This window comes from Saccostrea echinata, unplaced genomic scaffold, assembly GCF_033153115.1.
Source record: "Saccostrea echinata isolate AGI-Se365-2 ecotype Australia unplaced genomic scaffold, CSIRO_AGI_Sech_v1 ptg000023l, whole genome shotgun sequence".
Taxonomy (NCBI): domain Eukaryota; kingdom Metazoa; phylum Mollusca; class Bivalvia; order Ostreida; family Ostreidae; genus Saccostrea; species Saccostrea echinata.
Window position 1 is genome coordinate 14,405,045 of NW_026889772.1, and position 20,021 is coordinate 14,425,065.

Below are 20,021 nucleotides of genomic sequence, written 5' to 3' on the forward strand. Positions count from 1 at the left end.
TATTACATGTCCAATAGCTTCAGGGCTTTCCATTGAAGGAGCAAACTTTTTTACTGTTAATTCATAAGTGTGTGTGTGTGTGTGTGTGTGTGTGTGTAGAACGAGGATAAGATCTACAAACGTTTTCCTTACGAGACATAATATGTATTTTCTTTATTACATTTTATTATATTATTTCAATTGTTATATAAATTCACACATCTACATGTAATGGGTAATGCTATCATATTTTATTTCGAGATAAATGTTAATTTAAAGTTAATGTCATACTGCAATAATATTTAATTACAGTAAACAAAGGAACAGTAAACAAATTTCCTAATATATAGTGGATTATTCTTGGTATCTGAATGCATATGAAAGTTTAAAATTCATGAAATGTTATCTACTGTCATTTAATAATCTTTGAATTTACTAGTTACATTTATAAACATTTATATAAAAATTAATTTTGATTAAATATAATATCTGTTGATTCAAACGTTTTTCAGTCCATTTATGGTACATAGCGAGGTGAAAAGGGTAACTGAGTTTTAACAGATATTTAGTTTACATTAAAAGAGAAACAGTAAATTTGTTGACTGTTAAATTGTCATATTTTCGAGTGGCACTTCGGCGTATTTTAAGTTCACCCTATGGTGATCGGAATCAGTCTTATTTGCGGATTTCCAATCCTTCCAGTTTCTCGTCCATATATGAAGACAGATTAAACACAGTAAACCAACAAATTTCACAGCAAGGGAAAATCCATGGAAAGAAAGGCGTAGCTGTCGGAGGTCATACAGTTCACACGCACCAAAAGATGAGCAAGGAAATTGCCATATGTGACAAGATGCATCTAATACCTTGCCAAACAACACTGGCGATAAACCCCAGCCTGGAATAAATTAATAATAATGCTACAGAATAGATGTCCGTTCAGATTAAATAGCACCAGAAACTATACAGCTCATGTTTTCATACAAAACAATAATACAAAAATTTGATTTCAAATCAATTTATACGAAAATAAAACATTTTTGTAAAATTAGAAATGAATTGAAAGTTTCTGCCATTATTCCTTATATCTTTATGAACAAGTATTTGTGAACAACTGAAAATGTTCTTTACATCAGTATAATTTACATCCTCTCTCAACCCTTAATATAAGATCTTAAACTGTGGCTTCTGGGTTGATAGTTGTACCTAGTTGTATGTATGATGTGTATAAATCATCCATCTGAAAGGCTCAGGGTTATTTTCTATTTACGGTTAGAGACTTCAACAAGGAGAATATAATAATACTGTTAATAACTGACATGAAGGATATACTGTGATTCCATTATAATTCATCGGGATCAATGTTCGTGGAGAACCAAAATTTTATTTTAAACCGTACATACACGGATTAAATTAACCGCCCGTTGACAAAGTTGATCTAAATTCGTCGGTAGAGGAATACCAACGAATTCCACGAACATTGGTTCCCCATGTATAATGATGATTCCACAACAGATTTCTTACCAAGTGCAGAAGCTAGACAGGTGTTGAGACCAATAGCTGCTGCTTTATTGATATCATCAACAGACCTAGAGAAGGAGATAAAAAAAAATGCTTTCAGATTTATTTGGTACAAGCATGGGAGAAAAATGTTATTAGAGACTTTGTATTTAATTATTTTGGGTTGAACTGTAAACGTAGTGAACTTATTATCTTTTCCTTAACAAACAATACTATAACATGTATTTCCAAGCATACAATGCCAAGACTACTTTCGAATTACAGAATAAAGAGTTATCATTTCTTTCCATAAAAAACATAACTATCGTTAAAATTGATTTACGAGGGGTGATCAAAAAGTTCGCGAACTATCTCTATATTTAAAAAATCACAATTCAGATCAGAATGATATTTCGCACACATATAATCATACACATGTTCTTTAAATAGCAGATATTAAATAATGTTTTCCTCCGTGTTTGTGACGTCACAATGTGAAAATGACGTCAGTATGTAGGTCACTTGTGACAAAAAATGGTTGACTCAGTCGTACTGAAGCAATAAATGGCTGTAAAGTTTAACGTATATCTCGGAAATTCCTTTGCAGTAGAATATGATAATTTATATAAGGCTTATGAAGACAAAAGACTTTCCAGAAGTTCAATCATTAATTGGATTGAATGTTTTAATGAAGGCAGGGAGATGGTTAAAAATGATGTTTGTTCTGTTGCCCTGCGAAGGCAAGCCGGTAAAAAGATGTGTCCTTAGTTGAGCAATTTGTTTTGAAAGATCGCCAAGTTACAGTAAGAAAAATAGTTGAATATCTGAGCAAAAATATAATTATTAAATCCCTAAAATATCGTTAATTTTAGACTTTAAACATATGAGATATGAAAAAAAGAAAAGGCGCCCATACTTTTCCACATTGGATAAACGACGCTCTCGAGACAGAGGACTCGGATTGTGATGGTCACCATGGTAATTCTGGGAAGGGATATCCTTATCCACCCATCCTATTGCCGAAATTTGGCCATTTCTGACAGATGGTCTGTTCTTGTTATAAAAAATTACTTGCATGGTAAGAAATATAAGACTCGGAAAAATCTCTTAGCTTCTGACAGCTACGAAGCATGTCACGATTTGCGCATGGGCAGAACAATGGCAGATGTGCATTAAAATCGGAGAACATTACTTTAAAAAATAATGAACACTGAAACCTCATTTTGTTTCTTTTAAGGAAGTTATTCAATTAGTTCGCGAACTTTTTGATCACCCCTCCTAGTTCTTTTGAATAACATCCTTATGACCTATGCCATCATTTTCAAGGAGTCTATAACCCTTTAAAGATGCTTAGACACAGATTTGAAGTTTTTTCTCAAATTTTCTGTGTAATATCACAACTTATATGTTTCTATAGCATTTCACACGAAAATAAAATGAAAAACTTATTTAATCTGGAAATTATTGAAACTACGAATTTCGGGAGGCGTTTGGTTAACACATCCTTGCACTTTCACAATTTTTAACATTATCCTTAATACTTAAGACAAGTAGCAATTTTGTTGTGTATTAATGAATAATATTACATCTATAATCCATAAAATTCAGAGTATTGTCAGCCCGTGCTCAGTGTTGTGTAGTTGTGTACAGACTTAACAAATTGAATACACCCGTGAAACGTAAACTGTTTTTGTAAACAGGGCACGAGCTCTGTTGTTGTTAATGTTTACGTTTCACCGAGTGTGTTCAATTGTTAAACTCTGCACACACCACAGAGCACGGACTGACAATACTGGTGAGAGGATTTTGCTTTCTACATTTCTACTCTGGAATTTCTGCATTATAGTTTTAATATTTTTCATTAATAAACAACAAAATTGGCTACTTTTCTAAAGTAATAAGGATTTAGTTAAAATTTGTGAAAGTGCAAGGGTTTCAATAACTTCCAGATAAAATAAGATTTTTTTCAAATTTTCGTATGAAATGCTATAGCAACATATAAGTCATGAAATTATACAGAAAACTTGAGTAAATATTAACTTCAAATCTGTGTCTAAGCACCTTTAAATAAGAATTTAAATTTAATATTCTGATATTCTCAAGTATTGTCGTTTACATTTCTTCAATTCAAAACCTCCAGGATGACACACTCAAGGGACTGTGGAACATGCCTTTTTTCAAAGTCTTCATTTAAAGAACAAGGATGTATTTTAACTGATATAAAGAATATAGAAACACCCTCTTGTAGTGAATATACCTTCCATACCACCGCTTTGTAAAAGCTGGGACATTAATTGTTTAATTTGTAATCTTGTAATGTCATCATTTTGTTCCAGCATAATTTGGTTACAAAAGTTTCTTTTCAATATATGATTACAATTCTTACTTTAAAATTTGCATTATTTGATACCTATGGAATCAGGTGGGATGTGGAGGACAATGACATTTTTCAGTTCGTAGTTAAAACAAGAGGCCCATGGGCCACATCGCTCACCTGAGTAACTTTGGCCATGCTGTTCATTACCAGACTCCCCCCTTGTAATACCTATTGTGGCCCCGCCCTACCCCCGGGGGTCATGATTTAAACAATTTAGAATCTACACTACCCCAGGATGCTTCCACATAAGTTTCAGCTTTTCTGGTCCAGTGGTTCTTGAGAAGATTTTTAAAGATTTTTCCTATATATTTCAATGTAAAACTTGGGATTCCCCCTATTGTGGCCCCGCCCTATCCCCTGGGTCATGATTTGAACAATTTAGAGTGAACACTACTTGAGGATGCTTCCACATAAGTTTCAGCTTTTCTGGCCCTGTGGTTCTTGAGAAGAAGATTTTTAAAGATTTTTCCTATATATTTCAATGTAAAACTTGTATTTCCTATTGTGGCCCCGCCCTACCCCCGGGGGTCATGATTTGAACAATTTAGAATCTACACTACCCCAGGATGCTTCCACATAAGTTTCAGCTTTTCTGGCCCAGTGGTTCTTGAGAAGAAGATTTTTAAAGATTTTTCCTATATATATTTCAATGTAAAACTTGGATTCCCTATTGTGGCCCCGCCCTACCCCCAGGGGTCATGATTTAAACAATTTAGAATCTACACTACCCCAGGATGCTTCCACATAAGTTTCAGCTTTTCTGGCCCAGTGGTTCTTGAGAAAAAGTTTTTTAAAAATTTTTCCTATATATTTCAATGTAAAACTTGTATTTCCTATTGTGGCCCCGCCCTACCCCCGGGGGTCATGATTTGAACAATTTAGAATCTACACTATCCCAGGATGCTTCCACATAAGTTTCAGCTTTTCTGGCCCTGTGGTTCTTGAGAAGAAGATTTTTAAAGATTTTTCCTATATATTTCAATGTAAAACTTGTATTTCCTATTATGGCCCCGCCCTACCCCTGGGGGTCATGATTTGAACAATTAAGAATCTACACTTCCCCAGAATGCTTCCATATAAGTTTCAGCTTTACTGGCCCTGTGGTTCTTGAGAAGAAGATTTTTTAATGACCCCACCCTATTTTTGTCTTCTCTTGATTATCTCCCCTTGTGAGGGGACTTGGCCCTTCATTTTTACAATTTAAATTCCCCTTTACCCAAGGATGCTTTGTACCAAGTTTGGTCAAAATTGGCCCAGTGGTTCTTGAGAAGAAGTCAAAAATGTGAAAAGTTTACAGACGGACGGACAGACAGACAGACAGACGGACAGACGGACGGATGGACGACGGACAAAATGTGATCAGAAAAGCTCACTTGAGCCTTCGGCTCAGGTGAGCTAAAAAGGTGATTTTCTTACATTTTTCTCTACAGTTGATCCCTTTTGGAACAGACTACTTACCTTATGATGGCAATTATATAAGGAGAAATTTTCATTGTTGCCGTGAAGCTGCAGAGGATAATGAAGATGATCCAGGGTATGAAAAGAGGACAGTTGTTCTCGCATAATCCTGCCTCCGCCTTACCATCCGGTATACAGGAACAATTAACAAAGATCTACAAATTAAGGTACGCAAATTTCAGTGTCGTTATTCTGGGGCACTGGTTTTTGATTAAAATTCGAGAACGCTTACTCCTTCCAGGCACCCAATCCCACCTCTGGAATTTCCGGGGTCCGTGTTTTATGCCCAGGTTTATATTGTTTGTGGATTTGTTTTAGATCGATCACTGTTCGTTATCTTTACATTCTTTATACTTTTTATATGACAAATGTTTTGATTAAAACATTTTACAAAATCATATTTTATATTCATAAGAGGTTATGCCAGCAACCAATGTTGAACACAAACACTTACACGACCATCTCTCAATATATCCTTACAACCAGCAAAGCAGGGAGAATGGTAGTTCATTTTATTTGATCCACAAATTGGGAAAAACATGTCATCTTGACATGGACAACCACGTGAACAATTGAGAGCGGTATTGTCCGTGTAACCTGGAATACTGGAATTTGAAAATAAAAATAGATGTCAGAGTGTCTGTAGAAACTCATCCTAAAAAATTTAAGATTAAAATTATTTGAGTAACTTTTAAAAAAATCTTTTCAATTCATTACTAAAATTATAGACTGATTGATGTATTATTTGTTGTTAAACGTCCAATTCGAGAATTATTTCATCATATAGAGACGTCCCCCGATTCAGGTGAAGTGCCACATATTTAGAACTACCCCTGTTGGCGCGTAAGGCCGTAGCAGTGAAGTATCTTTATCTTGCCAATACCTATCGTTAAAGGGGACCTCGGATGTTTAGTTTTCATCCGAAATTCCCGTGGCTTTCCCTTCATCGTCGAGAGTTTGGCAAAGGAATAGTCATTACTTATGTAAAACATAACAGGTTTGACGCGGTGCCGGAAATCAGATTTGACAAAGCCAGTACCTAACCACTAGGGTACCGCAACCGGTAATTTTGATGATCTAAAATATAACCAAAATTATAGGAAAAACATAGAATCTGATAGACGATGATCGTTTATTTAGCCTTTGTCACCGACAAAAGAATTTGTTCTTTAAAAATTATATCACACTCTGAGAACCATACATGGAGATTCAACACAAAGCATAAAACACACAGTAAAATTAAAAATGCATTGAATCACACGGCGGATGTGACCGGTCGGTAAGGGATGCTCACTCCTCCATGGCACCTGATCCCACCTCTGATGTTTTAGAGGTCCGTGTTTGCTCTCCTCCAAAATTTGTATTGTTTAATGGACTTTTGAGCTTGAATACTGTTCGGTATCTCCATACACTTCATCATTCCTTTGGCAATGAATGTAATATAAAATAAACAGTGAAATGTGAAGATAAGGAAAAATTATCATGCTCTAAAGTCCGATTAAAAAAAATATAGATTGTGAGCAGAGCAACACGGATTCTAAAAACAGAGTTGGGATTAGGTGCCATGGAGGAGTGAACATCTACTATTGACCACTCACATCCGTCGTGAACTCCTTGTCTTGATCGGGTAGAAGGAAAAATCTGTACACAATTTCATGTGAAAATAATGCCCCAACAATTTGTATTAAAACATCAGTCAACAGTTGACCTAATGATAGATTTTATTTGCAAACAAGGTTATTTTAACGACATTAGAATTTGCGAAATGTTGACTTTAAGAACCCCCTCTACACTGCACACTAGTGAATTCTGGTTCTGTTGTGTTTTTCTGCAGTTGAATGATTTGCCCTTTGATCTAAATTCAAAAACTGAATCTATAGTGTATTACTCAATTTGTAATCAATTCAAGCACTGTTGACATTTTAAAAGGCCAAGATAAATTAACTGAATATTTTGTTTGCCCGTATTTTTTTACTGAAGTGAACAACATTGGTTTCTGTTCATTGATACTTTGTAAGCTTTGTAAGCTTTGAATATTTTTTCCTGGGAGTAAATGCCGCGCATCATGTATCGAAAATTAAATAAGCTCACTATTTACACATTTATACAATATAATTTTCTCAATGTCTAAACCATTTTGCCCTGGTGTAGAGAGGGTACTTAAAAGAGATTGTTGATATCCTTGTATCATCAACTCATTTGTCAGTTATATGCCTTGATTAAGAAATTGATCGTACGTAGAACATACTCTTGCGTATTGAATCTTGAGAGACATAAAACCAGTATACCGGTGATAATAGTACATTTCTACATAACTAAAGGAATTTGACGAAAGAAAAGCTGAAGTCATCGTGTTTACCAAAAACTTCAGTGTTAGTTTGCCATCAATGCCTTTTTCTAGTAAAATATCCAAATATGAAACAGATGTACATACTCTTTGAAGCTTTTGACATAGGGTTCAGTATAATATCGGATATATATCAATGTAGGAATAAAAATGACGATTGTTAATTGAAAAAAAGTTGTCCATACATCTAAATGTTGAAGGTCACAATAAGAGACTTCTTTTCATGTAGAAGTTTTTGAATAATTTTAGATTTAAATTAATTCTTAACAGATCTGCTGTAATAATGTAATTCCAGTACACAATAAGAACCCATGAAAATTCAAACAGATTTTCTGACAACTTTGTCTCCAAAGATCACATAGATATTGTCAATGAGAACTCAAGCTTCTTTGATCGAAGAGATATTCAACTCCCAGTCAATAGATAATTGTTTTATCATACTAATATACACTAATACGTCGGGTATAGGATCCCACCTCCCCTGCAACCACTCTATGCTATAGTTAGTTGTAACATTCTAGCATTGTTTAATTATGTTTAACATTTTGTCATATATGGTTGTTACCTAAAGAAGATGGGTGAACATTGCGAAAAATAAACCTATTCACGACTTAAGACAACAATCGCAAATCGGGATTTTAAATTCCACATTGATTTAACCTGTATTTACAATGGGTACAGTACCGTACTAAAACTTTACCCTAAATGATTAACGCAGACAATGGAAAATATAAAAAGAAATAAAACGAATAAAAAAAGAAAGATATATTCTCCAAAACATATTTAATCAGAATCATCATCGGAGTCAGTTTCACAAGCTGCATCGAGTATATTGGACATTAAGTGGTTTTTTTCTGACACATAATTACATTGATGTCTGGAGTACCCAAGGTACCATATAACGCTGCATATGTGCGCGCAGCATCTTACGGTACTTGCCCCGCATTTACAAGCATTAATTTGTGCACATGTGTGACAGAAATTGAAATTCAGTCTTTCTTGAATACTACCGAAATCACTGGTTGCTATGTTAAAAATGTAACTTCCGTTTTAAAAAGTGTGTTCGCATTATTAAACGCATTGGCAGAAATTTAAATAAAATTCATAAAATGTAAGGGTGTCAATTAGTGTCCATTTTTATACCCACCATGACTTGCGCTTGAAACAGCAAGCATGTTATTTGATGAAATCGAGGGTCAATAGGGCTGAAAATAAAGCGGAATTTCACTATAATAGTGATATACCACTATTATAGCGGAATTTACGTTTCCCCCCAACCTGTTTACACTGACAAAACCAACCAGAAATATCCGTGGATGAATATCTAATCCACAAATTATAAAGAAGTTTACTGCTGTGTCGAGGTTGAATCTTTGCGTGAATTAAATCACTCTCAATTTCGGACACATCAATAAGATATTGTCCATTTTCAAGATGTTCTGAAACGTAAAAATTTGCATGCTTGTTTCAATTGGTAAACGCCAAAAGTTATTTGCCGGACATAGTCCTCAGTGAGGACTGGGAAATCTATGACAATGCATGTCTTTGGCGTCTACACGCCTCCATGTTTTAGAATTTTCACGATATTTTAGAGAGGATACATCATCTAACCCCATTCGTTGAATTGCTGTAGCATTTTCCTTTGACTTAAGGAGCATTTGGTAACCAACTTTAAGATCATCGGCATCATTCGATTTAAGTGGTGGCTTGTATTTTTTTTTAATTATGCTACTCACAATTCTAATATAATCACCAATAAATGGAACTTGACTATTGTGTACTACATTAACCAGATACTTCCATTTTTTGATCCTACCGTTAGCTGCTTCTACTACCCATCGTATTTTGGTCACCAGCCGCGAAGCATTTGCCTCTTCGGTGGTGTGCTGCTTTGCTGACTTTGAAAGGAATGCAAGCATTTCGACTTGAAATCCACATTCTTTAAGAAAATTCAAAAAGTCCCTAAAGCCCCTATCCACAATAAGAATATCTTGCTCTTTCAAAAAACTTGTGAAGTTGCCCTTATTTGTTTTGACAATATGTGAAAGAATAGATGCATCATTGTTACGACCATTGGAAAAGAAGGGCCCAATTGCATCGACAATGTAACCATTGGTGGTTGTAACGATGAAAGGTTTCACAAGAGGTCTACCTTTATATACTGAGTAAGTCAGTCTCTGAAACTTGTAGGAGGGACTTTTCTGGATATAAATGTACGTGCCATCCAATACAAGAATGACTGTATCAGAAATTGGGTCTGAGAACAGTTTTTTTTTATATATCAGTGGTATGATGATCGATTACACACTCTCTTGTCAAATGGTCAAATCCAATATTTAGGGGTACAAAATCTCTAACCATCGCTACACGAGCGCGCTTGACGATTTCGGCAACCTGACGTCTGCTCCCTAGTCCACATAATGTTGCAAGCAAACCATTCGAAAGTCCAGATTTCAACTTAAACAGCAGTATGCCTATTGCATTTTTTATTGATCGTTTTTTTTTTATTTTTTTTTTTTATTTTTTCAAGGAGATGATTGAGGTGGTCAGGTCATCAAAGCTTTCTTTAGAAATGCTTAATAAAGAGTGATGATCCTCTTCACATATCAAGTCAAAATCTATTCTGCCCCGCATGGTACTTAATATTGCTTTAGATCTCTAAGTCTAGAGAGTAAATCAATCAAAAGTAGAGTGTTGTTTTCTATATGATGTGGTATTGATGGTTTGATTTGGATTTAGGTTTTTTCCCAAAAAATGTTTTTTTACAGCATTTGCAACCAACTAAAATACTAAATAATACCAAATAATACTTTTTTTAAATTTGAAATACACAATGTTATAATACAAACATAAACATATAAAATAAACACAATCTTGTCATTGTAGTATTCATTTGTGTGTGTGTGTGTGAGAGAGAGAGAGAGAGAGAGAGAGAGAGAGAGAGAGAGAGAGAGAGAGAGAGAAGGAGAAAGAGAGAGAAAGAGAAAAAGGAGAGAGAACGAAAAGAGAAAAAAGGAGAAAGAACGAACGAGGGAGATGAGTTAAAAAAAAATGTGGGTGACACCTCAATAGAGGAGGAAGCAAAGCTAAATAATTTAAAGACAGGGTTCATCAATGTTAGTTTGAAGTATGGATTGCCATTTTTGCCAGGATGTGTTAAACTCATTTATTTTATTGCATTCTCTGGCTGTATATTTCAATGACTTAAAAAGAATTTTGAAATCATTTAGTAAACCATGGATAGAGAGTCTAAGGTTTTGACAACGAACTCTATAAATGTATTGCTTCATTTACATAAGCAAAATAAGCAAAAAATTTGCCTCGCTCCAACATTTGAATATATTTACATTGATTTTCAGAAGTCCAGCTCAGGAAATCTCTGTTTATAATGAAAGAACAATGATCGTTACTGAGAATAGTCTTACTATTATTGTATGAGTTCTTTATATATGGAGTCAAAAGCGGTGGTATCGCCTTTAGTTTACATACCTTCAAAGGAATTTCGGGTTAAAAAGGTAAGCGCGATCTTAGGCTAATTAAAAACATTCTTCACACCGACAAAAGATTAATGATTATTTGTTAAATGAAAATATCTGTATGTTTCAATAATTTATCTTTTTCATTGCTTAAACAACTTAGAAGTTCCGAAGCCAGTTTCACCGTGACAGAAATATGTAGGCAAGATACCATATGCATCTCGCTGTGTGATTCGGTCACGGTATGGCCCCGGACTCCCTTATAAGTTCATACAGAATTAAACATATTTTCTCTTCAAAAGGTTCATCTAAGAAATATTTGCAAATGTAAATATTGTGATTTATTCCTTTAAATGAATTCTAAATTTCTTTAGCACAACAGTCTTCACCTCGCATCGGATAGCAATATTTTTTCGCAGGATAACAATTTCACGTTACCCTAAAAAAACATGTAACATTTTCATAATGTTTAATTATCAAAAACTAGCAATTCATTATATAAGTGCTTTTGTAGTAAAATCACCAGTATTTGCGTACTTTAATAGTTTGCTATTTATTTACGCAGATGGAATTCTTTGGTGTTGTGGAAATCACCAACCGATCTAATTACAGGAAATATAATATATTTTTTTCAAAATGTTAATTAAAATTGACAACACATTTTATACCTCAGGGTAAAACTTTGCTAAATAAATGAAAGGTAATGACCAAGATCTGCCCCCAAAATCAAACTTTGGTAGAGAAACTTATAATTATATTCTAAATCAGGGAGATATCCGCAGACTAAAGAGCATTACCTATTTTATCAGCTAAGACGTCATATGGTAGATATGACGTCTAGAAGATGACGTAAATTCATATTTTCATTGATATTGAGATAAAAAAAATGTATTTTTAGTCGATATTTTTATTAAAAGTCACCGAGCGCAGGTCTGCCCAAGCTCTATTTTTTATATAATGTGTAGAATTTTATCAAGCAAATATGTTAATATTGTTCTGGGGCAAGCTTGTGCTCAGTAAATTCTATACTCAAAATTGAACAAATTTTGTCCTTTTTTCCTTTATCTTTTAAATAATGGAAAATTCAAATAATTGACGTCTCAGAAACACTCAATGATGATAATCTACTTCCAGACTTTAATAATTTTTGTCAATTAAGAATTTTCATAAAATATATACAGCTGAGAACATTTCAGAGATTTTCAAAATTTGCCTCTTATGTGGGCAAAATATGCTTTTACAGCATATAGTTTTTTCATACTATGAAAAGAAGTTATTTATTATTTATTAAACTTCTAAAATTTATATAGAAAACTTTTTAATAAATTTTTAGGGAAGTAAACTATAATTTTGGACAGATTGAAGTCGGATTTTATGTTCGGCATAAGACAACTAACCTGTATTGAAAGTTAAATAAAGCTATTTTGAATCATATAAGAATAAATGTGATTCTGTAGACACCAACCTTTTCTAAAAAGCTCACTTGAGAAAAACTCTTTTAGAACTGAAATTCGAAATATTAATGCATTTTGTATACCTCTTAAAGCGTCTTCTTAAATCTTTTCTGTGAAAACTAATATTGAATGTTTTTCTGAATAATGTAGCTAGGCATGATACATTACTTTATTTAAGAAATAAGGTATCATTTTTAAACATCTATCGGGATATAAATACGGGTTGGTCACGAGATCAAATTCCATAAAGCCCGAAGGGCTTTATGGTAAATTTGATCTCGTACCAACCCGTATTTATATCCCAATAGATGTTTAAAAATGATACCTTATTACTTATATTTACATTTGTGACTTATTCATATCATATATTAGCCTGATTATAACCTTTAACGCGTGAAATGTTTTATTTTTTCAAACTCAACGGCACAAGTTTGATCTATTGATTGCGCGTCGACCCTTTATGACGTCACTGAGAAATTACGTCGAACGTTTATGACGCGAGGAACCCGTGTTTATACGGATATAGATACGCGTTGCTTTTAATAGTGTTATATAAAAGAAAACATTTGCAAATGTAAATATATGATTATAAAAGTTGTTTTCTTTTAAGTTAATTATCCGATGAATAAATAAAAACAAAAATTGCAGAACAATTAAAAATATGAGAATTTTAAAAGAAAAATGTTATGAAGCTATTAATTAAGTACGTCACCTACCTTTTTACATAAAAACAATCTTGCACTTACTTTAACTTTGGACCAATTATATTGGATTGTGGGCAACTCATTGTCATAGCAAGGGCCGTGAAAATCATATTCAAGGTGTAAATCAGTAATATCATCCTGTAGACATTTCTCGGCGTCATATTGATTTTCCTTGTGAGGATTCCTCCCAGAATTGACCCGGAGGCTAATGCACACATTTGTGCTCCAGCTAAATTAAAAAAGAAAAAAATATAGAATATATAAATTAAATTTGTAGTGCCAAAACAATTCAATAAAAACAATGTTACCATAGAAAATTGCAAAATATTTTTTAATCAGTAATCACACAAAAGAAATGATTTTTGTAAAGTGAGGAAAGCTGTAGAACTTTGTTCTCACCCAGTATGTAATTAGCACGGTATAGTGGAATATTGAAATGTGTCTTTGTGAATTTTGATAGAAAGCTCGACCATCCTCCTTCCCCCATGAGGTTGATGACTTCACTAGCAGACGTTAGAAGAAAAACTGGGTTTCGGACAACCTTTCCGTATCCCTTCAAACTCACTTAATGAATAGATCATATTAGTTAACAGTTTCATTTATATGCATTTCAAATTATGTAAATTGCCCTGATCTGATTTTGTGTTAGAGATATATATTACACGAAAAATAATGTGTGGTTCTTAACGATATGGACTCAATAGTTGAAGCTATAGGTATTAAGTATTCACTAGTAAGCGTTCCAGTTTTCGATCGGATAAATTTAGCTGTTAAAATATTTGAGTATGAAAAGGAACTTAACATCCCATTGGTCATATTTTCAATTGAATATTTAATCCCAACTACAAACACACGCCTCTTTCATATCTATTTTCTCAACGAGGTGTTAAGTCTATTATTTTCATATTTATAAAGAAAAAAACTATTTGATGGATTTTTGAGGACAAAATTGATATTCACGATGTTCATAAAAGTACAATATAAGCCTAGTACAAGCTTGGCACAAATTTAGAGAGAAAAAAAATAAAGAGAGGTATGTTAAAGATCTGGTGTAACACTTTGTCTAAATTTTGGATCAATATTGAATCTCAGGGTACAGAAATGCCAGAAAAAACAACAGATTTTGTGGTTTTGTCGATTTTGACCAATTCTTAAAATTCGAGATTCACTATTTGATTTGCAAATACACGAGACAAACCTGCCAGTCTAAAATTACATGTAAACATTAAAGTTTATAAATTTTTCACATAGTCTTGCTTGATTGCTTTGCTTTCTAAAACAAAAAGCATCTTTAATTTAATGAAAAATTAAATGAAAGTGAGGACATTCAAAACCTGACCAAATCTGTTCTCTCTTACCAAGTCAGTTACCGTCATGAAAGGTTTCACAAACTAATACTCAGAATTGAATCGAGAATAATCAAAGATCTTCATTATGGACTTAATATTATTTTTATCCTAACTCTTTTTTCTTATTTACATTTTACTCACTTTTTAATTTCTCCAAAAATGAGCATTCCTCAAAAACTGGTCTTTCGTGAATTTTGCCTTTAGCAATGTCTTTTGAGGACATTTTTAGGTATTTGGGAAACAATACAAGAGGGGAAGCTAGAAGAATGGACACAGTTCCAAAGACGAGAAAACCCAACCACCATGCTCCGATCCAGCGTGGATCCTGCGGTTCCATATCAACAACTGTTACACAAAGAGGCAAGATTTAAAATGATGTAAAAGACATATATGAACGCATTTCAATTTCTCTGCTTAGGAGAAAAAATGAGTGAAAAGCTGATTTGTGCTATTATTTGACATTTCATGTACAAGGCACTCTTAGGTTGTGGCTGCTCCACTTTGATAATAATAATAATTTTAAGAGTCATCCTTTCTTGCTGAGGATCGGATATCCTTACATGCACATTTTTTAAAGAAATGTAATGCATCTAAACAAAGACACAATCAAAAGATAAGATGAATTGTGCAAAATTATAGTAGTTATATTCATGGTTGATACCTAACTTGTAGAAAATAACTGCTACCCCTTTGGCACGAATAAAAACCTTAATGCAACTAGACATGCTTGAATTTAATTTTCAATTTTTGTTTATTTGAGTACCATTCCCTCTGGAGAACCTTCCACATACTAGTATATATTTTTTTCAGTTGATGGCATGTTCTGAGCAAGGGTCTTCTTTATTCAACCCCAGATTTTGTACAAGGGTTTCAATCAGAGCTATTTCCTGGCCACGGAAGGGTAGAAACTGCATTGTGTTTGAGAAACTTTCTTGTGTGTGTGTGTGTGTGTTTTTTTTTAGTTACGACGATATACGAATAACTGTTGAAATACAAATAATTTTCTGGAATCTACTAAGCAAGCACACATGGAAGTAACATCTTTCAGTATCTTTTCCTGATGAAGATAACGAACATTATCGAGCCGATTTTGAAGTTCCTTTTGAAGATTTTTAAATTCAATGCTTTAAAACAGCACTATTCAAAACATTCTCCTGATTTAAACATAATTAAAAATATCTGAGGCCGAATAAAGGACGATCTTTTTTCAGAACACGCCAACGACTCAAAAAAGATAAGTGGAAGGCACTCTAGCGGGAATGGTACTCAATTTGTGCAAAAACAAGAGAAACTTAGAACTAATAAATGAAAACTCAATCATGAACATAAAAACTATAATGATTCTGTAAATTCATCAAAACTTTCGTTCGCGTGTTTGTTAATAGACGCATTGTATTTCTTTAAAAATGTTCATATGATTTGTTCACAAAAACATGTTAGGTTAAAAAGTTTTTGAGCTGTATGTGATATATATAATATGATTAAAATCTTATTCTTGGAAGCAATTTGGCAAAATGTGGTCAAATATATATTCAAGCATTTCCAGGTATTCTAGATTCAAGTTAGTTAAACCATGAACCATTGGAGTATGCAGGAGTATACATAGAACTGTATCCAAATATGAATTAATTTTTAAATTTGAACATATTTGTGTCCTTTCACTGAAGTATGATTTGTGGCACGTCTGGTTTTTAACAATCCTGTGGATCTGGGGCCCGTTTCATCAAAAGTCGTAAATTCAAGACCTAACTTGGGTGTACTTCGGGGGCTTACGCCAAAATTTAGTCGGGTGTAATTTGCGTTTCACGAAGTAGCGTAAGACTAGTCGTAAACAATACGCTTAGTCTCAGGACTAAGTCCTTGACAACGCTGCACTGCACATGCGCAAAAAACATAAACATACGTATTGTGTACAATGCAACACACAATGTTGTTCTACATACATTGTACACAATACGGTCACGTATACATTAACTTAAATGAAAAACTACATGAATTTTTAGGGACCTTGAAGAAAACATACATCTTAAATCTACTTATTATAAAATATTAACTACTTACAACATATACCATCTGATTAACTCCAAAATTAAAGGTCAAAGAAAAGAAATAAACATCTTATAAATGTATTTATTTCGGAATATTTACATCCCCCCGCCTCACCCCCCCCCTCGATATTTTGATACAGGAAGAGAGAAAGAGAGAATCCGTTACAATTGTATATACTTGTAAATATATGTAACTGTGCATATGATGGACTAGTCTACTAAATTATTAAGAATCGATAAAATAATACAAAATATGCATTATCATGAAAAAATAAAGACTTTTTTCTATTTTTCTTTGACATTACTGTGTACGCCATTCCGTTTGTTCCTAAAAATTGTAGTATTATTATTTTTTTTTTTAATGTGGATTCTTTTTATTTTTCCCAATAAAGAAAGGCAAGTACCATCGATATTCATTTTGAAATTTTCAGAAATGTATCATACATTGTTTAAACATTAATATATTGTCATACATGGGCGTAATAATTGTAAAATTACAGTCGTTTCTGAGTCAAGTTTCTCCGATTGCTGATTTTCAGAATCTACCGAGTGACTTTGTTGCCCCTTGCCCTTCTTGAGGTAAAATTCTCTCTCATTTGTATTCTGTATTAGAAAAAATTTGACGTTCAAGTATTTTTACCTAATCAACTGGAATCTTTTTCATCTTTTGAGAAATGGACCCCCTCCCTGACCTCCCTCTAGGTCCACGCGTGTAAACGTGGAGTGAATAAGATATGGAGTTTTCGAGAACGATAATTTTTTTAAAAAGCCTATACTTGGTTTTACGATGAGTTAAAAAAAAATTGTGTTTTTCAATTATAGATATTAACCATGCAAAGCTAATGAAGATAACTGTGCTTTTGAGGGAAAAAAATACTTTTTTCCACACAAAAAATATGTTGGGAAAATAGCTTTTTTTTCAAAATGGACATTTTTAATATGTTTCTTTTCAGTGAATGACACAGTATCTGTATCGTGTAGTGGATTTGCAATACCTCCTCATACTCAAAATACAACAATCAAATGCATATAAATGCAGGATTGTCAAAACTTAAGATATGGTGTTAAAATGAATCTCTAATAAGGCAATCTTTTATGAAGAAATTTATTAAAGTAAGTTATGTAGATACTGCATGTCAACTACCTCCCGAAGTGGGTGTACCCCCCTCCCCAATTTCCGCTCTCCCAAATCTGCATAGTTTCTGAAATGAAATTATGCATCGTTTGTATTAAAAAACTTCTTAGAACCGTAATTCCTCTTGAATGAATGGCTAAATCGTTTTCAAATCAGTAAAGTCGCTTTATTTTATGTTTACGCCCAAACTTACGCCTACCCATGAGTAGACGTAAAATTTGGGCCTAACTTTAGTACGGTGTAAAGATACGCTGTTTAATGAAACGCAAATCTTTGTGCTAGTCCCGACTTTACGCCGGCGTAGCGCTACGACTGGGCGTACGACCTTTGATGAAACGGGCCCCTGAAGACTAAGAAAAACGAGTTGTAAATTTTTTTAAAAGCACAAAATAGATCACTGAAAGACTGGGAAACACCGAACACACTTTGATCAAACAGTATTCTTGAGTCTTTGGAGTATGTGAGTTAAAAATACCAAATTTCCTCTTTCTTCGTGTGTTTTGGAAGAATAAAGAAATGAAAGTATGGTTATAAGTGTTTTAAATCAATTACTCTGTCTTTATCTCGAGAACAACCACAATAGATATAACGCAGAGTTCTAGATAATCTCTTCAGCAGATATACTGTGCTGTATTTCTGTACGAAACCTAAGGTGGAAAATGTACATAGAGGAAGAATTCCTTCTAGAAGACATTTTTAGTATGTAGAGAACCCAGGTACACTTTTAGTAGAGTATGGACAGTTACTGCCTCAATATGAGTAAAATTACCTTCCAGAGTCACATACAGTCTGCTGAAGTATCCTCCGAGTATAAATGATATTGCTGGACCGAAAATAGACAATCCGATGACAATACCTAACATTGGGATAAAGCAATATGTTAATTACATATTTCATTTTCCTGATTAGGATACTTAATATAAATGTAGGATACAAATAGTAGGTATCATTATAAACAAAGAACTGAATATGACTTCTGAAACTTTAGATTATATAGATCTAAATATATGTATCAAAGAAATAAATACCTAAGTAAAACCCAGTTTTTCTTCTGTCAATGTTATCGTCAACATACTCCATGTAATATGGAGACCGTGGAGCTTTTCCTATGCCTTGCAGGGCCATTCCAATTCCAATTAAGGCCAGTGCAAGATTTCTCATTGAATAACTCGGTGCATGTAATATTTTATTATTCTGTTCCCTATTATTTTGGCATTCTTCATCAGAGGAATTAAACTCTGGTCGACAGAGGATGTTTGTTTTATCGTTTTCTGTGCTTCCATTTCTAAGGACCGAATCAAGGTTGTGGGTAGGCACTAGACTTCTAGAAAGAGCGATGAAGTGAGGGAGACTGCATACCAGGCCAGAAATTCCGAAAAGTAATATACTCAGAAATAACGTGCGTGGGATATGAACAAACCTAGCAGACGCAGAAACAAATAAAATAACCGCGAAAAATCCTATATCATTGAAGGCAATAAGTAAGCCGCTTTGAGCGCTATTGAAACCAAATTGTCGCTCAAGGTTTGGTACCTGAGTATTAATGTAAACACTCAGAGTCTGAGACACAATGCCTACAGCACTACACACTCCTACAAATGCATTGATGTTTGCAAAATGCTGGAGAAATTTGGGTCGAAACTTTCCAATACCACACTCCATGCTGTTTTCCTGTTGCATGCACATATAAACAATGAAGTGTACCCCTTTTGAATTCACAAGTATACGTAGATAAATTTTTTCCTAGTGCATGTGTTGCATACGATATTTCGAATTATGAAACTGTTAATGTTTGAGACACATGACATTGCATAGAAACACACAGACAACAGGACATAAGTCTGAACGCTTACATAATAAAATAAAAATGTACACTTTATTTGAAATCAGAATTGGGATTTGTTCAAGAGAGCTTCTTAGGTTACACCCCTCCATTTCTCTGGTATGGAAATAAAATATTTTTACAACAATTTAAGAGGCCCAAGGTCCACAATTCTCACCTGAGTTAATTTTTCTGGTATTCTTCAGAAGATTCTAATCAAATCCCCCCTCTTTATTTCCAAGAAATTTTTTTACTCCACACTATGGCCCTAATTCGTAGCATCAAGGGACCATGGCTTAAAAAACTTGAATTAATAATACACGAGGATTCGAAACATCAGTGTAACTAACATGGCCTTGCTGTTTTGTAGAA

General features: G+C 33.7%; 1 protein-coding gene across 1 annotated transcript; it reads right to left on the reverse strand.

The window, feature by feature from the left end:
* Positions 1 to 379: 379 nt before the first annotated feature.
* LOC133191234 (solute carrier organic anion transporter family member 2A1-like) lies at positions 380 to 19,493 on the reverse strand. The gene is made up of 9 exons (XM_061326988.1): positions 18,856 to 19,493; positions 18,597 to 18,683; positions 14,786 to 14,989; positions 13,695 to 13,859; positions 13,338 to 13,524; positions 5,769 to 5,919; positions 5,315 to 5,469; positions 1,504 to 1,568; positions 380 to 877 (listed from the first exon to the last, which is right to left on the reverse strand). The coding sequence occupies exons 1-9, from the start codon at positions 19,487 to 19,489 to the stop codon at positions 585 to 587; spliced, it is 1,941 nt and encodes a 646-aa protein (XP_061182972.1). The 5' UTR covers positions 19,490 to 19,493; the 3' UTR covers positions 380 to 584.
* Between the last annotated feature and the right edge of the window lie 528 nt (positions 19,494 to 20,021).